Source organism: Lepus europaeus, chromosome 23 (genome assembly GCF_033115175.1).
Source record: "Lepus europaeus isolate LE1 chromosome 23, mLepTim1.pri, whole genome shotgun sequence".
Classification (NCBI taxonomy): Eukaryota; Metazoa; Chordata; class Mammalia; order Lagomorpha; family Leporidae; genus Lepus; species Lepus europaeus.
The window spans coordinates 15474520-15490486 of NC_084849.1; the positions used below are offsets into that span (position 1 = coordinate 15474520).

The 15967-nt window shown below is 45.7% G+C and overlaps 1 protein-coding gene across 9 annotated transcripts in view; it reads right to left on the reverse strand.

Moving 5' to 3' along the window:
- Positions 1-15967, reverse strand: part of CIT (citron rho-interacting serine/threonine kinase) — a 177282-nt gene that overhangs the window by 126357 nt on the left and 34958 nt on the right. For 8 of the 9 annotated variants that reach the window (XM_062181903.1, XM_062181905.1, XM_062181904.1 and 5 more), the window contains exons 6-8: positions 10814-10956; positions 9574-9667; positions 3228-3431 (exon numbers count right to left, since the gene is read on the reverse strand). In XM_062181903.1, coding sequence (XP_062037887.1) covers positions 3228-3431; positions 9574-9667; positions 10814-10956 — 441 coding nt within the window. The remainder of the gene's footprint in view (positions 1-3227; positions 3432-9573; positions 9668-10813; positions 10957-15967) is intronic. The other variant, XM_062181910.1, reaches the window with a different exon arrangement.

The window sequence follows — 15967 nt, forward strand, 5'->3', positions numbered from 1 at the left end:
AAAGAAAGAAAGGAACAAAGGGAGGAAGAATGGGGGAGGGGAGGAAGGGAGGAAGGAAAGGAGGAAGGCAGGAAGGAAGGCAGGCAGGCAGGAAGGAAGCAAAGAAATACAGTAATTATTTCCTTAGTGGTAAGTCACTTTGTTGTGTCCCAAAGTTAAGTATTTCTCACATATGCAAGTCCCTTTAGTTGCCTTTTTAGAGGAAGCAGTTCTGTGCTCTCTTCACTTTGGACCAAAGACACATTCCCAAAATAAATGGCCTGCGCACATCAATAGGCCTCGTTCCTTTGCAGGGGCTCAATACCCTCATGGCTGACCCCTGCTCCCCTCTCCCAACTCATCTCACTAGGCTCCCGTCTCCCTCTTTGCTGCCCAACAATGATGGGCTATTTAAAGCTCCCTGAACAAATCACGCTGTTCTCTCGGCTGAGAACGCGCTCCCCACCCACCCAGCCTGCCCTGGCTGCTTTTTCTGCCCTATCACTGCCTTCCACAAGCTCTCTCTGTGTTCTGCTTTTACACAGAGAGAATGGTGACAGAGAAAGAAGGAAGAGAGGGTCTTCTCCTTCTTGCTCATTGCTGCAAAACTGGTCCCCTAGAGTATCTGGTACAGTTCACTCACTACTTAAATGCTGAATGAGTGAATCAAAATGAAAGAAATTAGCCCCAAGAGTCACCTAAGGGGAAATTTTAAATGAAGAAAAGACCCAAGAATAACACATGAGGCTGTGGGTATTTGGTGCAGTGGTTAAGCTGCTGCTTAGATACCAGCATCCCCTATCGGAGTGCCTGGTTCAAGTCCTAGCTCCACTCCCCATCCCAGCCTCCTGCTAATGCACACCCTGGGAGACAGCAACCCACATGGGAAACACAGATAGAGTTCCAGGCTGCTGGCCATGGCCTGGTCAACTCCTAACTGTTGTGGGCATTCGAGTAGAGAATCAGCAAATGAGAGAACTCTGTCCATCTCTGTCTCTCTCTGCCTGTTAAATAAATAAATATTTTGGGGCTGGCGCCGTGGCTCACTTGGTTAATCCTCCACCTGCAGCACCAGCATCCCATATGGGCGCCAGGTTCTAGTCCTGGTTGCTCCTCTTCTAGTCCAACTCTCTGCTGTGGCCCGGGAGGGCATTGGAGGATGGCCCAGGTGCTTGGGCTCCTGCACCTGCATGGGAGACCAGGAGGAAGCACCTGGCTCCTTGCTTCGGATTGGCATAGCTCTGGCTGTAGCGGTCATTTGACAGAAGGAAGACCTTTCTTTCTCTCTCTCTCTCTCTCACTGTCTGTAACTCTACCTGTCAAATAAATAAATAAATAAAAAGAAGACTGATCTGTATCTTTAAAAAAATAAATATTTTTTAAAAAGAATAACAAATAATGTATGTGTACACATACTGTATTAGGTACTCCAGAACGATGGAAATTGGATGAAATACTAAGGCCTAAGAATTAAGTTCTCTTTTTCCTTTTGGTTGAAACTATATTTATGCATATGTATGTATGTGTGTGTATATATATGTGTGTATATATACATAAATATGTATATATGTGTGTATATGTATATATATAGCTATATAGCAGGCTTAATATATAGTGGGAATATAGTTATTAGAAAATGGTTTAGGGGGCCAGTGCAGTGGCAAAGTAGGTTAAAGCCCTGGCCTGCATTACTGGCATCCCATATGGGTGGCAGTTCGAGTCCCAGCTGCTCCACCTCTGATCTGGCTTCCTGCTAATGTGCCTGGGAAAGCAGCAGAGGGTGGTCCAAGTCCTTGGGCACCTGTGCCCACATGGGAAACCTGAAAGAAGCTCCTGGCTCCTGGCTCCAGGTCAGCTCAGCTCTAGACGTTGCAGCCATTTGGGGAGTGGACCAGTAAATGGAAGACCTACCTCCCCACCCCACCAACCCCCCACCTCTGCCTCTCTGTAACTCTTTCAAATAAATAAAATCTTTAAAAATTTTTTAAAAAAGAAAATGGTGGGGCCGGCACCATGGTTCCCTTGGTTAATCCTCCGCCTGTGGTACCAGCATCCCATATGGGCACCGGGTTCTAGTCCCAGTTGCTCCTCTTCCAGTCCAGCTCTCTGCTGTGCCCCAGGAGGGCAGTAGAGGATGGCCCAAGTGCTTGGGCCCCTGCACTCGCATGGGAGACGAGGAAGAAGCACCTGGCTCCTGGCTTTGGATTAGCATAGCTCCAGCCGTAGCAGCCATTTAGGGGGTGAGCCAACGGAAGGAAGACCTTTTTCTCTGTCTCTCTCTCTCTCTCTCACTGTCTAACTCTGTCAAATAAAAAATAAATAAATAAATAAAAGAAAGTGGTTTAACCTCATATATATATGGTTGTATATATCAATGTGTACACACACACACACATTACCATGTTTCTAATTCATTTCCTCACTTAATTGTGCTACCATACTCAACTGTTAGTTAAGTACTAAGAAGCAAAATAGTGTAAAATAGAGAGCATGGATTTCAGAACCAAATAGTCTATTATTTTGGGAATGCTACTTAACCTCTCTGTGCTATAGTTTCTGTATCTATAAATGAAAATAATAATAGTGATAGTTTCTACCTCACAGGGTGATTTGAAGATCAGGTTAATAAACTGTGTTTCATCAATCCTAAGACTCACATTCACTCACATTTAACAGAACAGAAATTAAAATGCATTTTATAATCGATAAAAATACCATACATTCATTGGCAGCAGTGTGTCACCTAGCCGCTGAGATTCAATGAACTACAATTAATAAAGTGTTTGAAATAGCTTTGGCACAGAAGCAAGCGCTAAATAAGTATTCGCTATGATTATTTTGCAGTGTAGTACTGCTAGTTTATATATAAGCATTCACTTACGCAGTAAGATTTTTTTCTTTATTTATTTGAAAGGCAGGGACACAGAGAGAAAGAAAGATCTCCCATCCACTGGTTTACCCACTCCTCCCCCAAATGCTCACAACAGCCAGGGCTAGACCAGGCCAAAGCCAGGAGCCTGGAACTCAATTTAGGCCTCCTACATGGGAGGTAGGTTCCCAGTCATGTGAGCTAGCTAGCTCCCATGATGCACTTCAGCAGGAGCAAGAATGGAGAGCATAGGCAGTATTTGAACCAGGCTCTCTGATACAGGACGGCGGTATCCCAAGCACTACACTAACCACCCCTTCACACAGTTTTTAAGTGACATTTCTCAATGTTTCATAAGAATCTACTAATGAGTCCTTGCCTGGAAATTCATGATGTTATTGAAGGTCCTGGCTGAGGTTCCCTCCGTGAATGGGGACCTCCCATAAACCATCTCGTAAGCGATGACTCCCACCGACCACCAGTCACAGTCCAGGCTGTAGGTGCCTTTCCCATCCCCGTTCATCACGGTCAGCACTTCAGGAGCCATGTAATCGGGGGTCCCAATCGGGAGCCTGGCATTCACCTGGAAAACCATCAATAAATAAAATGAAGACAACAAACTTTCAATTATCCTCAAGTAGATTGACAGCAGCCACATTTCAGACACAAGCTGATCTGTTACCGACTGCTATGCTCCCAGGCACTTAAACCTCCTGTCAAGTGGCTCACTGGCAGGAAATGCAAACACTGTACCAATTAAAAGGAAAGGAAGAGAGAGAAAGCACCTAACACAACCAAAGGCAAAGGGGCAAGAGCTGTGGATGGCACACACTCGGGTCACACAAATGGGACAGAAGATGTCTTTCATATACAAGTCTCTGATAGGATAGGACTTCACTCACTTACAGAAACAGCAACATGTTCACAGACGCTAAAGACAGATCCATCAGATGTACCAAACCATTCCTGAGAAACTGGGAGCAAGCTGGTAACACACTATTACACATGTACTTTATATTTCAAGTTTAAAAAAAATTGAAGACCACTTTTGGAACCCACAACTCTATCCTGGCCTACCCCCAGGGCAAGACATGATAAATAACTTCCACCAGGGCCAAACATTAATGAGTTCCTTTTCCTCTGATCCTTCCCCACTGTTCAGAGACCCAGGGCCCTCCAATCCAATGGCTCCAAGCATCTGACCTTGGCAAAGTTAGATTAGCACAATGTAGGAGGCCTTTTGTTATAAAGCTCAATGTATTCCATTTATTCCTGAGAATTTGTCCTTCTGACTGTTCCATGTTTAAATATCCTTTATTTCTTGAATTCATGCTGATGAGAAAATTACGTTTTCTGCCCCTCACTCCCACCCCCCTACTAGGCAATGTAGGCAGCTCGTTTGGTCTTCAAAATTGTTTTGAAGTTCTACTGAGCCATGAAATTTGAAGTCAAAGTGATAGCCTCTTTCACCTTCCTCCCTATCCCAACAGAGACGCTGACATTAGTCATACATCATGTTGACCAGTTGTCCTATAATACTACATCATAAACCAGTGGGCTGCTCTTGGGTCAGCAGGTACACAGTGCAAACCAATTTTCTTTCCATTCAAGGATGTTAAGTGGCCCTGAAGAAGCCAAAAGATTTTGTGGGTATGGCTACATACCTTTAGGGCTGGGCCTTATATCAAGGAAGTAGATTTGCTTCGCTTTGCTTTAATTGGTCAGTAAGGGAGAAAGGAAAAGTTCGCAGAGGACACTGCCAGGTCTCCTTTCGCCCAGGATGAAGCTGGATGGAGCTCTTCCAGCCCACAACTTTGCCATCCCTCTGCGCAAGACCCTGTCATTACAGGAAATGAGATTTCCTCTCATTCTCCTAATCTCCTCCCTTTAAAAAAAATTTTATTTATTTGAAATGCAGAGTTAGAGAGAGCGAGCAGGAGAGACAAAGAGATCTTCCATCTGCTGGCTCACTCCCCAGATGGCCTCAATGGCTGGAGCTGATCAGAAGCCAGCAGCCAGGAGCTTCTTCCAGGTCTCCCACGTGGTTGCAGGGGCCCAAGCACCTGGGCCATCCTCCACTGCTTTCCCAAGCCATAGCAGAGAGCTGGATCAGAAGTGGAGCAGCTGGCACTCGAACTCGCGCCCCTACGAGATGCCAGCACTGGAAGCAAAGGCTTAACCTGCTTCACCATAGCGCTGGCCCCCCATCCCCTCCCTTTTCACAACAAGTTTCAGCCCTTTCCTCAGGCCCACCACCTAGACAGCAGTGGAACACTGCCATTGTCCACACTGCTCAGCCAGGGCTCCGGGTGCACAGCGGGGAAATACTGAGTCTAGGCTGAGACACGGGCTGACTCAAGCTTGAAGACCAAAAATGACACCATCGAGGGGAAGCATTAATGTTGGGATGTCTGGGCCAAGACTTCTAAGCCTTTTACTGTTAGCACAAGTGTTAATGAGCTCAGCACAGAATTAGGGCCAAACTATAGGGTTTTGGTTGTGACCACAATACTGACAATGAGCAATAGATATTTTTTAAATAAATAACAAGAAAAACCCTAACACTGTGGTTTGGCTAGCTAATGACAATGTACCTGTATCAATTTTTTAAAATGCTCACTCTTTATGCCTAATTACTTTGCAGGACCCTAACTATACAACTGTCAGATATTCATCATGAGCTCTCGCTGTACTTGTTGAACACAAGTTGTTCAGGAATATTCCATTCTCCTTGATTACAGCTCGCAGGGCACAGCTGCTTGTTCACAACCAAAGAGTTAAAAGGAACTTGATGGGGTCATATGTATCAGGGTGACCCAGCCAAAGAGCACAAATTGTCAATGCCTCATTTCCAAACTAATGACCAGACTTAGAGAAAACAGGCAAATAATTCCCCAAAGTAATCCTTGCCTCAGAATGCATATGTGATTATATACATTGATATCCAACAATTCTCTAAATTCTACTATTAATTGGTACCAAAAAGATATGAAAGGAGAAATACAAGCTGACTCACTCTTTGTACATCTCCCACAATAGTGCCTAATCATGATTAATAATGGTTTTTAATGATAATTAATGATTACTCAGTCTCCATTAGTCACTGACCTCCACACACACTAAACCTGTCCAACATACAATCTCACATCCTACCAAGGGCTTTCCAACATACTTTTTCTCTCCTCCTGTGGCGATTCAGCCAGCTAATCCGGTGAGGCACTAAAAGTGAACATGTGCTCGGAGCCCAGCCTATCCACAATGCACCGTCTGACAGCGACCCAGGAGTATAAAACCATGGTTAATTTTCATCATATTGATGGGGAAGAAAAGAAACTGGGAGGGGAGGGAGGGAAGGAGAAAAGGGTCAACTTAGCAGATTCTTTAACAGGAGAATTTACTTAAACATAAAATTGTGGGGCCAGCGCTATGGCTCAGTGGTTAACACCCTGGTCTGAAGCACCGGCATTCCATATGGGCACAAGTTCGAGACCCGGCTGCTCCACTTCCGATCCAGCTCTCTGCTATGGCCTGGGAAAGCAGTAAAAGATGGCCCAAGTCCTTGGGCCCCTGCACACACATGGGAGACCTGGAGGAAGCTTCTGGCTCCTGGCTTCTGGTTGGCACATCTCCAGCTGTTGTGGCCAGTTTGGGAATGAACCATCGGATGGAATACCTCTCTCTCTCTCCCTGCCTCTCCTCTTTCTGTATAACTCTGACTTCCAAATAAATAAACAAATCTTTAAAAAAAAAAAAAAAACATAAAATTGTTTACCTAACTTTCCCCATTCAGCTGCCCAGGGCATTAAACCTAGACCTGGGCCGGCGCCACAGCTCACTAGGCTAATCCTCCGCCTGCGGCACCGGCACCCCAGTTCTAGTCCTGGTTGGGGCGCCAGATTCTGTCCCGGTTGCTCCTCTTCCAGTCCAGCTCTCTGCTGTGGCCCAGGAAGGCAGTGGAGGATAGCCCAAGTGCTTGGGCCCTGCACCTGCATGGGAGACCAGAAGGAAGACCTTTCTCTTGTCTCTCTCTAACTCTGCCTGTCAAAGAAAAAAAAAAAGGAAAAAAAAACCTACATCTGCACAAACGGGGAAAGGAAGTCTATGTTATTCCTGTGCGGAAAAGAAGTCCAATCTCTTCACTCCTACAGGAGTCTCCGCCAGCTAACAGGGGCCGAGAGCCCCTTACCATGCTACGATGCACTTCCATTACAAGCTCCTCACAGCTGTGTTCACTAGAGCTCAGATACAGGTTGGAGTGGCTGGCTGTTTGCCATGCTGCTCTCTGAGGTTCCAATAAGGCGAAGTGGGTGGCCTAAGCCACACAAGCAGGTCTTAACGGTTGCTAGGCCCTCGTTCTGTGTTTACTAACATAAAGACTCCAAAGAAACGTTCTCAAGAAGAGACAATGGGTGATGGAATACTCAACAAATCCAAGACTCACAAATAGTCAAAACATGTAGATGATATTCTGGGGGTGATAGGAAAGAGGATGGGTTGATTTGGGGTAACACACAGTCATTCCAGAAATGTGGGCTATATTTTATATGGTACCTTTTGAGCATAGCAAACACTGAGAACCTGCCATAGGCCTGTAAAATATTCTATTTAAAGGAGACACATGTTTAGCCCACCACCACTGATCCAAAATATTTTTTTAAAAATTATAATTCTATGGAATCTACATCTGACTTGATCTAGAGTGCAGATTATTGTTCTCCTGTAATAAAAGGGCCTCTGCACTTAAAATGATGCAAAAAAAAAAAAAATCCCTTAACTGCTTGTCACATCCTGGCCGTATGAGCCAAGGGAAAGGAGGGACTATGCTCTCAAGCAGGTGCACAAAGGGCCATACCTCCTTGACCAAAATAATCAGGGGCTGAGCCTGGAGTTGCAAATAAACCCAAGAGCCTCTGAGAGGCTCCTGGCCTGCAGCGAAGGTTGCTGCAATCAGAGGAACTCAAAAGGGCAGTGGAAGCTCTGAAAAACAGAACTCAGCACGAGCGGGAGCCCTTTCTGTCCCCTGAGGGCTCTGAAGGCAGGGACGCGGAGGCTGGGCCTTATTCTCAATTCCCATTTATTTACCAAGCAATGACTTTGTGCCCTAAACTAGTTTTCTGAGTAGGTTTTCTTACTGCAAACACGTATTCCTGGCTGTAATAATTAGATTCCTGATGCTTCTTGCAGGCATCTCAGCCGGGACCGATTTGCCCAACCTCTTCCTAACCCTAACCCCGTTTCCCAGGGACATTTGGCAACATCTGGAGAAGGTTTTGGTTTTCACAACTGTGGGAAATGGTGCTACTGACATCTAGAGGGTAGGGGCCAGGGACACTCCTAAACCTCCTGTTAGAGCCAGGATAGTCCACTATAACAACGGATTACCCAGACCACAATGTCATTAGTGCTGGGGTTCTATTGTCAGACCACAGGCCTGTATGAAAATTTATGCCTAAATGCAGGTGTCTAATAATGTCACTAATGTAACAAAGTTTCTGAATCCTAGATAATTAAGCTTTGCATTATTTAATTATTTTTCTGTGCTCTATTCCTCTAAACTCGATACCTAAGTTTTCATATCTGTTTCTGAATTACATATAAATTTTTAAACATAGATGCTTTGATTCTCCAATTCTTCACTTGATCTTAGCCAGAAGGCCAAGGACTGATGTGATGATCAGGTGAATAGGTTCTAAGAACACAGCCTGGAAGAAATGACAGCGCTGAGGTTGACAAATCCCACCTTGGACAGCATGGGGAGTCTGTCCAAGACCCTGAACGCGAGGTGACATACCTCTAGTAGGTCTCAGATCTGAAGAACAGGTAGGAGGTGCAAAGACAATGCAGCACCAAGCCTTTTCCTGGCCTCTGTCTAATACTACCCACATTTCCTCCAAGGAATTTAAAGCAAAAAATGCAGTTTTACATACTGTCCTTTATATCAAGAACTGAACTTCCAGCTTGGGCAGTATTTTGAAGATTGGGTTCTCCAACCTCTTAATTTTTGCATCCTTCTAAAACCAGTATTTTCTGGAGACAGAATGAAAGGCCAAGTTCCTAGTGGTTCGTCGAGGTCACCAAATGGCTCAGTCGTGAAGCAAGTCTTCAAAACCTAAGTCGATTTTCTCCTAGGCCTATCCTTTTTTGCATAATTCACATTGCGGCACACGCAAATTATATTAGAAGGTTTTTTTAACTCCTTTTTTACTTTGTCATTTCTCTTTTAAAGAAGTCTCCCCCTGGATCTCAACAGCTGCCCTCTTGCCTCCCTAATTAGCATGTGGGATACAGTTTAATTTTTACCAAGGTTTAAGACTTAAAAATGATATTCTGAGCACTAGGTTCTTAGCACTTAAGGATATCTGGCTGAAATGCTCCAGTAATTAATTCCAATTTTGCTGCAAAGGAAATAGAGGATTTGAGAAAAAGAAGGTTACATTTCATCAAAATATTTTAGAAGTAGAAAAGATTATATAACAGAAGACAGTATATAACAGGCAAGGAAAACAAAATACGTATTGTCTTGTTTTTTTAACCGAAGTGCAAAAATGTTCCTAAAGCTGTTTTTTAGGGTATTAACAGGGCTACACATAAAAGGGTACCATGATCTGGGAACTGGCTTATGCGTCCACACTCACTCCCCATTCTACCCCAATACTTCTCAAACTTCTCAAGACCCCAGAATGCTCTGCAGTACAAACTCTGCTAACTTCATTCCATTTCGTTACCATCTTATTTGAATTCATCTTAGCAGCTGATCCAAAATCCACCAGCTTGATGTGTCCTGTTCGGTCAATGAGAATGTTCTCGGGCTTGATGTCTCTGTAAGGGAATGGGGACAATGAAACTGTGCTGTGCTCTCCGTGCCAATCAGCAGGCAACTGCTAACCTAGGATCTCAACTCAGCCAAGAATCTTAGCTTCCTCCACACGGACCTCCTCTGTCGATGGATGTAAATAACTAGCGCGCATTAAAAAGGAGGAAAGGAGGAGGGAAGAAAGAGAAGGAAGCAAATATTTATTAGGTTATTTCTCCCAGAGATACACATTTTACATTACAAAAGCTCAGGCCAGGGTGGGCATGTAGCACAGCCACCAGGACACAGTTGAGGTGCCCTGACCAGGGTCTGGGATTCACTATCGGCTCTGGCTCCTCACTCCAACCTCCTGCTAACGCAGACTCAGGGAGGCAGTGGAGATGGTTGGAGTGGGAGACTGGAGAGAGTTCCTGGCTCCCAGCTTTGGCCTCCAAGCATTTGGGGAGTAGGTCAGCAGATGGGTGAGTTCACACACATGCTCACTCGTGCATGTACTCTCTCTCTCTCTCTCTTCCTCTCAAATAAAAAATAAGAATAATTGTAAGAGGAAAAAAGTAAAGAAAAGAAACTAAGGCCAAAAGAAGCTGAGGAAGTTGTCCAGGGTCATGCAGCTGGCTCACAGAAAGACAAAGGCTCTGCCGCAGATTCCATGTTTTGTGGTCTAGCCATCCTGGCGTCCCCTCCGCACTCCAGATCCACGCGTAACACCGGACAAGTGAGCATGGGAAGAACACTCGTCACGGAGGATGTGGGGGACACCTCTGTACGTCACCAACAGGACGGCCAGGAGGACAACCCCATGGCTTCTACTCCTGTGTGCACGCCAGTTCCTTCTGTAAATCACATTCATTCAGCCTTTCCATCATAAAACCCAAAGAGCCCGTGCGAGAGTTCCTGGTCTCAGCTACACTCACAGGGCTTGCTCTCCAGAACACTGGGGACATCACAATTCCAGGCCGATGTCACTGCTGGACGGGCAAGCTGAGGCGTCTGCCACTTTGGGAAGCTTCCCTTCCGCCAGTTACAAATGGGAATGGCTACAAACTGGAAAAAGCACTATTTTGATCCTGAAGTGACTTGTTCATTACCACGCAGGAACTCTTAGGTGATACAGATAAATTCTCAGTATGCTACCAAAAAGTCCTACTTACCGATGTACATATCCCATCTGATGAACGCTGTGGACAGCCAAGATCAGTTCGGCCAAGTAGAACTGAATCATGTTTTCATCTAATTGGTCCTCATATCTATTCAAAAGTGACAGCAAATCCCCTCCCGGCTGATATTCCATGACCTGTAGAGAATGCCGACATTGTTAATTTTTCACACAACCAAGAAAGGGAACACTTCGATAGGATCCTCAAATACTACCTGACGTGCTGCCATTACAATGAAGACACGTGAGACATATTGTGAGACATGGAATGAGGTCCCTGCCCTAGGGAAATTACATCCGTTCCCCTAAGAGAATCAATAGAATGAAAGCCTAGTCCCAGACACCAGGCACGTTTGCAAGGCAAGCTTGAACAGCTGAATTAAATCCACCCACTCGCCCACGCACCCAGAACGACACCCAGACATTCCCCAGGAGCAGGTACACAGCATGGATGGATTTTCCCGCAGGGCAGCGAACTCCCTGGCGTCCTCTTTGCACTCCCTTCAGCAGCCAGCAGATTACAGGAGGCGTGCAGGAAATGTGGTACAATCATTCCCCTTACAGTCGGCTTAGGAGGCAATCGACAGTCTCTATTAAAAATTTTATGTGAAATATAGAACCTCTGGCCTCATAACTCCACTTCTACCAATGTATTTTACAGGTACAATAGTTTGCTGATAAACAGAGAGAAAAAAATAGATTCACTGCAGAGTTGTAACACACACACACACAAACTTGGAAGTCATCCAAATATCCATCAATAAGAGACTGGCTAAAATATGATACATCTAAATAATGGGATATGATGCATATATTGAAGATAAATGGGCTCCATCTACTCATAGAGCAGTGGGAATCTGTCCAAGATAATATAGGCAGGAGTTTAAAAAAGTTTGTGGAAAATGTGCATCCTTTTCATCCCCTTCCTTCACGAATGTTTTGTAACGTGATATCCTCTACAGGGCAAAGTACAGCATACCCCCTTTTTGTAACAAAAACAATGAGTTATAATATTTATCAGTGTGTATACAGGAAAAAATATAGACTATGAGGCCCAAGATAAAAGTCTGTGATTAGCAAGAAAAAAAAAATGGTTTCTGCCACAAGGAACTGAAATCCTTCCACCTTTTGAGGATAACTGGAGGAGAGGCCCAGGAGCCACACCTGGCCCAGACCACACAGCCTGGGTGGCCTCGGACCCCAGCAGGGTCCTCCCTCTCTGCCTTTCAGGTCCACCCTCTGTAGAACAGGGCTAAGACAGTCCCCTAGCAGAGGGCCTGGACCAGTGGGAGGCCTCAGCTACCATCCTGTCCCTTCACTGCATGGTCCTTTCTGCTCTGGCTGGCAAGAAGCTGGGACCCAATTTCACTGTCAGTGTTGACTCTTCCATGCTGTGAATGCCTTTTATTCTAGGTGGTCTCAAATCTTTTTCTGGAAAAAAACAATATCTGGATATAATTCTAAAAAAAATTAAAAAAAAAAAAAAAAACTAAATCTACCAAACTACTACACTCCACAAGCATACTCCACAATCCACATCTGGGATATGAATTCTCAACAGCATCCTCCCAACTCCTGCTTGGTTTTAGTCCAGAATTAGAAGAACGCTCCAGACAGATCAGACGTGGAGTGTCTACACATAACCCTAAAGGCCCCAGAAGTCGGCTCCATGCCAGTCCCCCTTGAACCCGAGACCCAAGTCAGTGGGGAAGCTGCCTTGCACATCCTCTTCCAGGGCCCCTCGCAACCTGCGACTCCACCCCCTTCCCAGGGCTTCTCACGCACAGCAGACACTGGACAACCGCACAGGAAGAATAAGGCTCCGTCTGCACTGTGATTGCTGAAAACAGAGGGATTCATGAGCGAACAAGAGGAGCAAGACTAGAAGGGGCAGCAGCTACCATGCACCTTCGGCTCCCCCAAGGTACAGCTGACGTCAGTCGCTCATCCCAGTCCTGGAGCCACCTGGCTGCCTACAGCTCACCCACTCATCCCAACCTGGTTCTCCACAGGCCCCGGGTACGTGGGTGATGCTAATCTGTACGTCTGTTTTAAATATATGTTGCCATTAAAAAGGTCTTAAACATTAAAAAAAATTTTTTTCACAGATAATAACAGAAGTACTCATACTTTTAGAACTGAAATGTCTTAAAATAAGAACAATACATATTTATGACAAGTCACAGTTATAAATTTCCTGTGGCTCTATTAACGGTGTGAGAAAGCAGGATGGTCTGTGAGTTTGAGAGTCACATGCCAGACAGCCACTGCAACCACTAGGAGGTCACCACTGACCCCTGCTAAGTACACACCAGCTACTCCAGAGAATTCTATTTGTTTTGTCCAGTTGAATTGTTCTGAAAATAAGAAGCATCTCTTAAAAGGGCAGAAAGGCCGGCGCCGTGGCTCAACAGGCTAATCCTCCGCCTAGCAGCACCGGCACACTGGGTTCTAGTCCCAGTCGGGGCGCCGGATTCTGTCCCTGTTGCCCCTCTTCCAGGCCAGCTCTCTGCTGTGGCCCGGGAAGGCAGTGGAGGATGGCCCAAGTGCTTGGGCCCTGTACCCGCATGGGAGACCAGGAGAAGCACCTGGCTCCTGCCTTCGGATCAGCACAGTGCGCTGGCTGCAGCACGCCGGCCACAGCAGCCATTGGAGGGTGAACCAACGGCAAAGGAAGACCTTTCTCTCTGTCTCTCTCTCTCTCTCACTGTCCACTCTGCCTGTCAAAAAAAAAAAAAAAAAAAAGGGCAGAAAGATACGTACCCTTTGTTCCTATTCAAAGACCCCAGCCCAAACTAGTCTTCTCTGTGAGTCAAACAACTCTGCATTTCTTCAAGAACCACGGTTGGGTGAGAAAACAAGCAACCCAAATTACAACAGCTGCTAGCCAGTGGGTTCCACATCACGGGGCCAAAATAGACACATCAAATGATAGACCTCTAAATAGAACGGGCCTTGTCAAAGAAACTAATCAAACTTGCCCACGAACACAATTCCAGATTACTGTACTAAAAATTCCAAGTGAGCACCAGGAAGGGAACTTAGTTTGCACATTTATGAGTAAACTTGGCTATCCCAAGACATTATCCCTATCCCAAAAATATACCACTGGAGAAGAGTCGCTCATTTTGGTATAGGGAAGACGGCTTGTGTGCGGTCAACAGCTATGGGTTTGGGTATGGTTTGAATGTGTTCTCTCCAAAGCTTCATGTGTTGGGAACTTGGCCATTCACATGGCAATGTTGAAAACCAGTGGGACATGCAAGAGGTGAGGCCTAGTGGTAAGTTGTAAGCCTGGCCCCTCCCTGCTCTTGAGTTTCCTGTCTTGCCCACCATGATGCTATTTACCAGGAAGTAATGGAGCCAGGGGCCCCTTGGCCCATAGAGCTGGTACCACACTATTTGGACTTCTTGCCTCCAAAACTATGAGCTAAGTAAACCTCTTTATTCTAAAGTTCCAGTCTCGGGTATTTCATTATAGTAACAGAAATCTGAATAATACACCAAGCCAGTCTCCACCAATAGCATGCTGCTGAGCTTAAAGAGATAATAAAGCACCAAGGCTTGAGGGCTTTCAGAAGACAGTTTGAGACTGTTAAAACGACACCAAATCATGTGGCTCCAGAAGCAATGTTGAAAGTCACAAGCTAAGAGTCTTCAAGTCTTGGTACCAGATGACTTGCTGTGAACCAAAGACTGGGGTCAACAGAAAACTGAACTAAACAAGGACAACAGAGGCCACCCAGGTTGTGTCAGAGAGTTCATCTGCTCCAACCAAACTTGTCCAAAATTGGAGCTCTATCCTTGACTCTTACCACTCAGAGAGGGTTTGGGAGGTACTGATCCCCCAAAATGCGACTTCTAACCCAGGAGGCTGTAAGGGTTTCCCAGGCCTGCCTGCCCATCAGAAGCCCTGGAAGAAGTGCTTTTTTAAAAAATGTTAAGACACATTCATCCAAATAAATATCTGAGCGTCAGGCACTGTTCTAGATATTAGGAAAACTACAGCAAATAAAACAGGAAAATTGCTACCTTCAAGGAGCCAGCATTATAGTGGAAAGAGAAAACTATTTTAAATTATAATAATAGTGCAAGCATTTAGCCTAGTAGTTAAGAGTCAAAATGCTTGGGTTCAATTCCTGGCTCTGGCTCCTGATTCCAGCTTCCTGTTAATGCAGATCCTGGGAGGTTGAGTTCTCAGCTCCTGGTTGCGGTCCTGGCCCAGTTTTGGCCGTTGTGGGCACCTGAAAAGTGAACCAGCAAATGGGGGAGCACATTTGTTCTCCTTCTATATATGTGTGTGTGTGTGTGTGTGTCTTACTGCCTCTCAAATAAACAAAAAACTCAAAAATAAATAACAACATGCAGTATAAAAGAGTCAGTTATATCTCCTTCTTATGCCACCTCTTTAGGGAGCTTCTTATAAATATGGACTCTACGGGCAGGTGCTGTGGCATAGAAGGTCAAGCCTCTGCTTGCAGTGCCAGCATCCCATATGGGCGCCCATGTGAGATACCAGCGCCGCAGGCGGAGGATTAACCTAGTGCTCCACTTCCCATCCAGCTCCCTGCTAATGTGCCTTGGGAAGCAGTAGAAGATGGTTCACATCCTTGGGCCCCTGCACCCACATGGGAAACCCAGAAGAAGCTCCTGGCTCCTGGCTTCAGCTTGGCCCAGCCCTAGCCATTGCGGCCATTTGGGGAGTGAACCGGTGTCAGTTGATCAATCTCTCTCTCTCTCTCTCTCTCTCTCTGGCCCTCCTTTTCTGTAACTCTGACTTCCACATAAATAAATAAATCTAAAAAAGAGGGAGAGAGAGAGAGAGAGAATAAAAGGAAAGAGAGAGAGAAATAAGGATTCCAGACTGACCCCAGACTTCATGGGTCAAGCTCTGTAAGTAGGGCCCAGGAATCTGCATTTTAAGGAGCCACTGCTGTGCTTGTGATGCAGCTAGGCTCGCGCTGCACTGAGACCCACAGCTGGCGAGGCTGTGGGGCCAGTGTGGCTCTCACTCCAGCTGAATGCAAGGTTGCCACAGCTGAGGTGTCCTTGACCGAAGCTCGGCTTTAATAACACAGCTCTCGCTGCTGCTGCTGCCTGTGTTGCTTCAGTGACTACCTGCAGCCTTTCTGAATATCAAGACAAGATC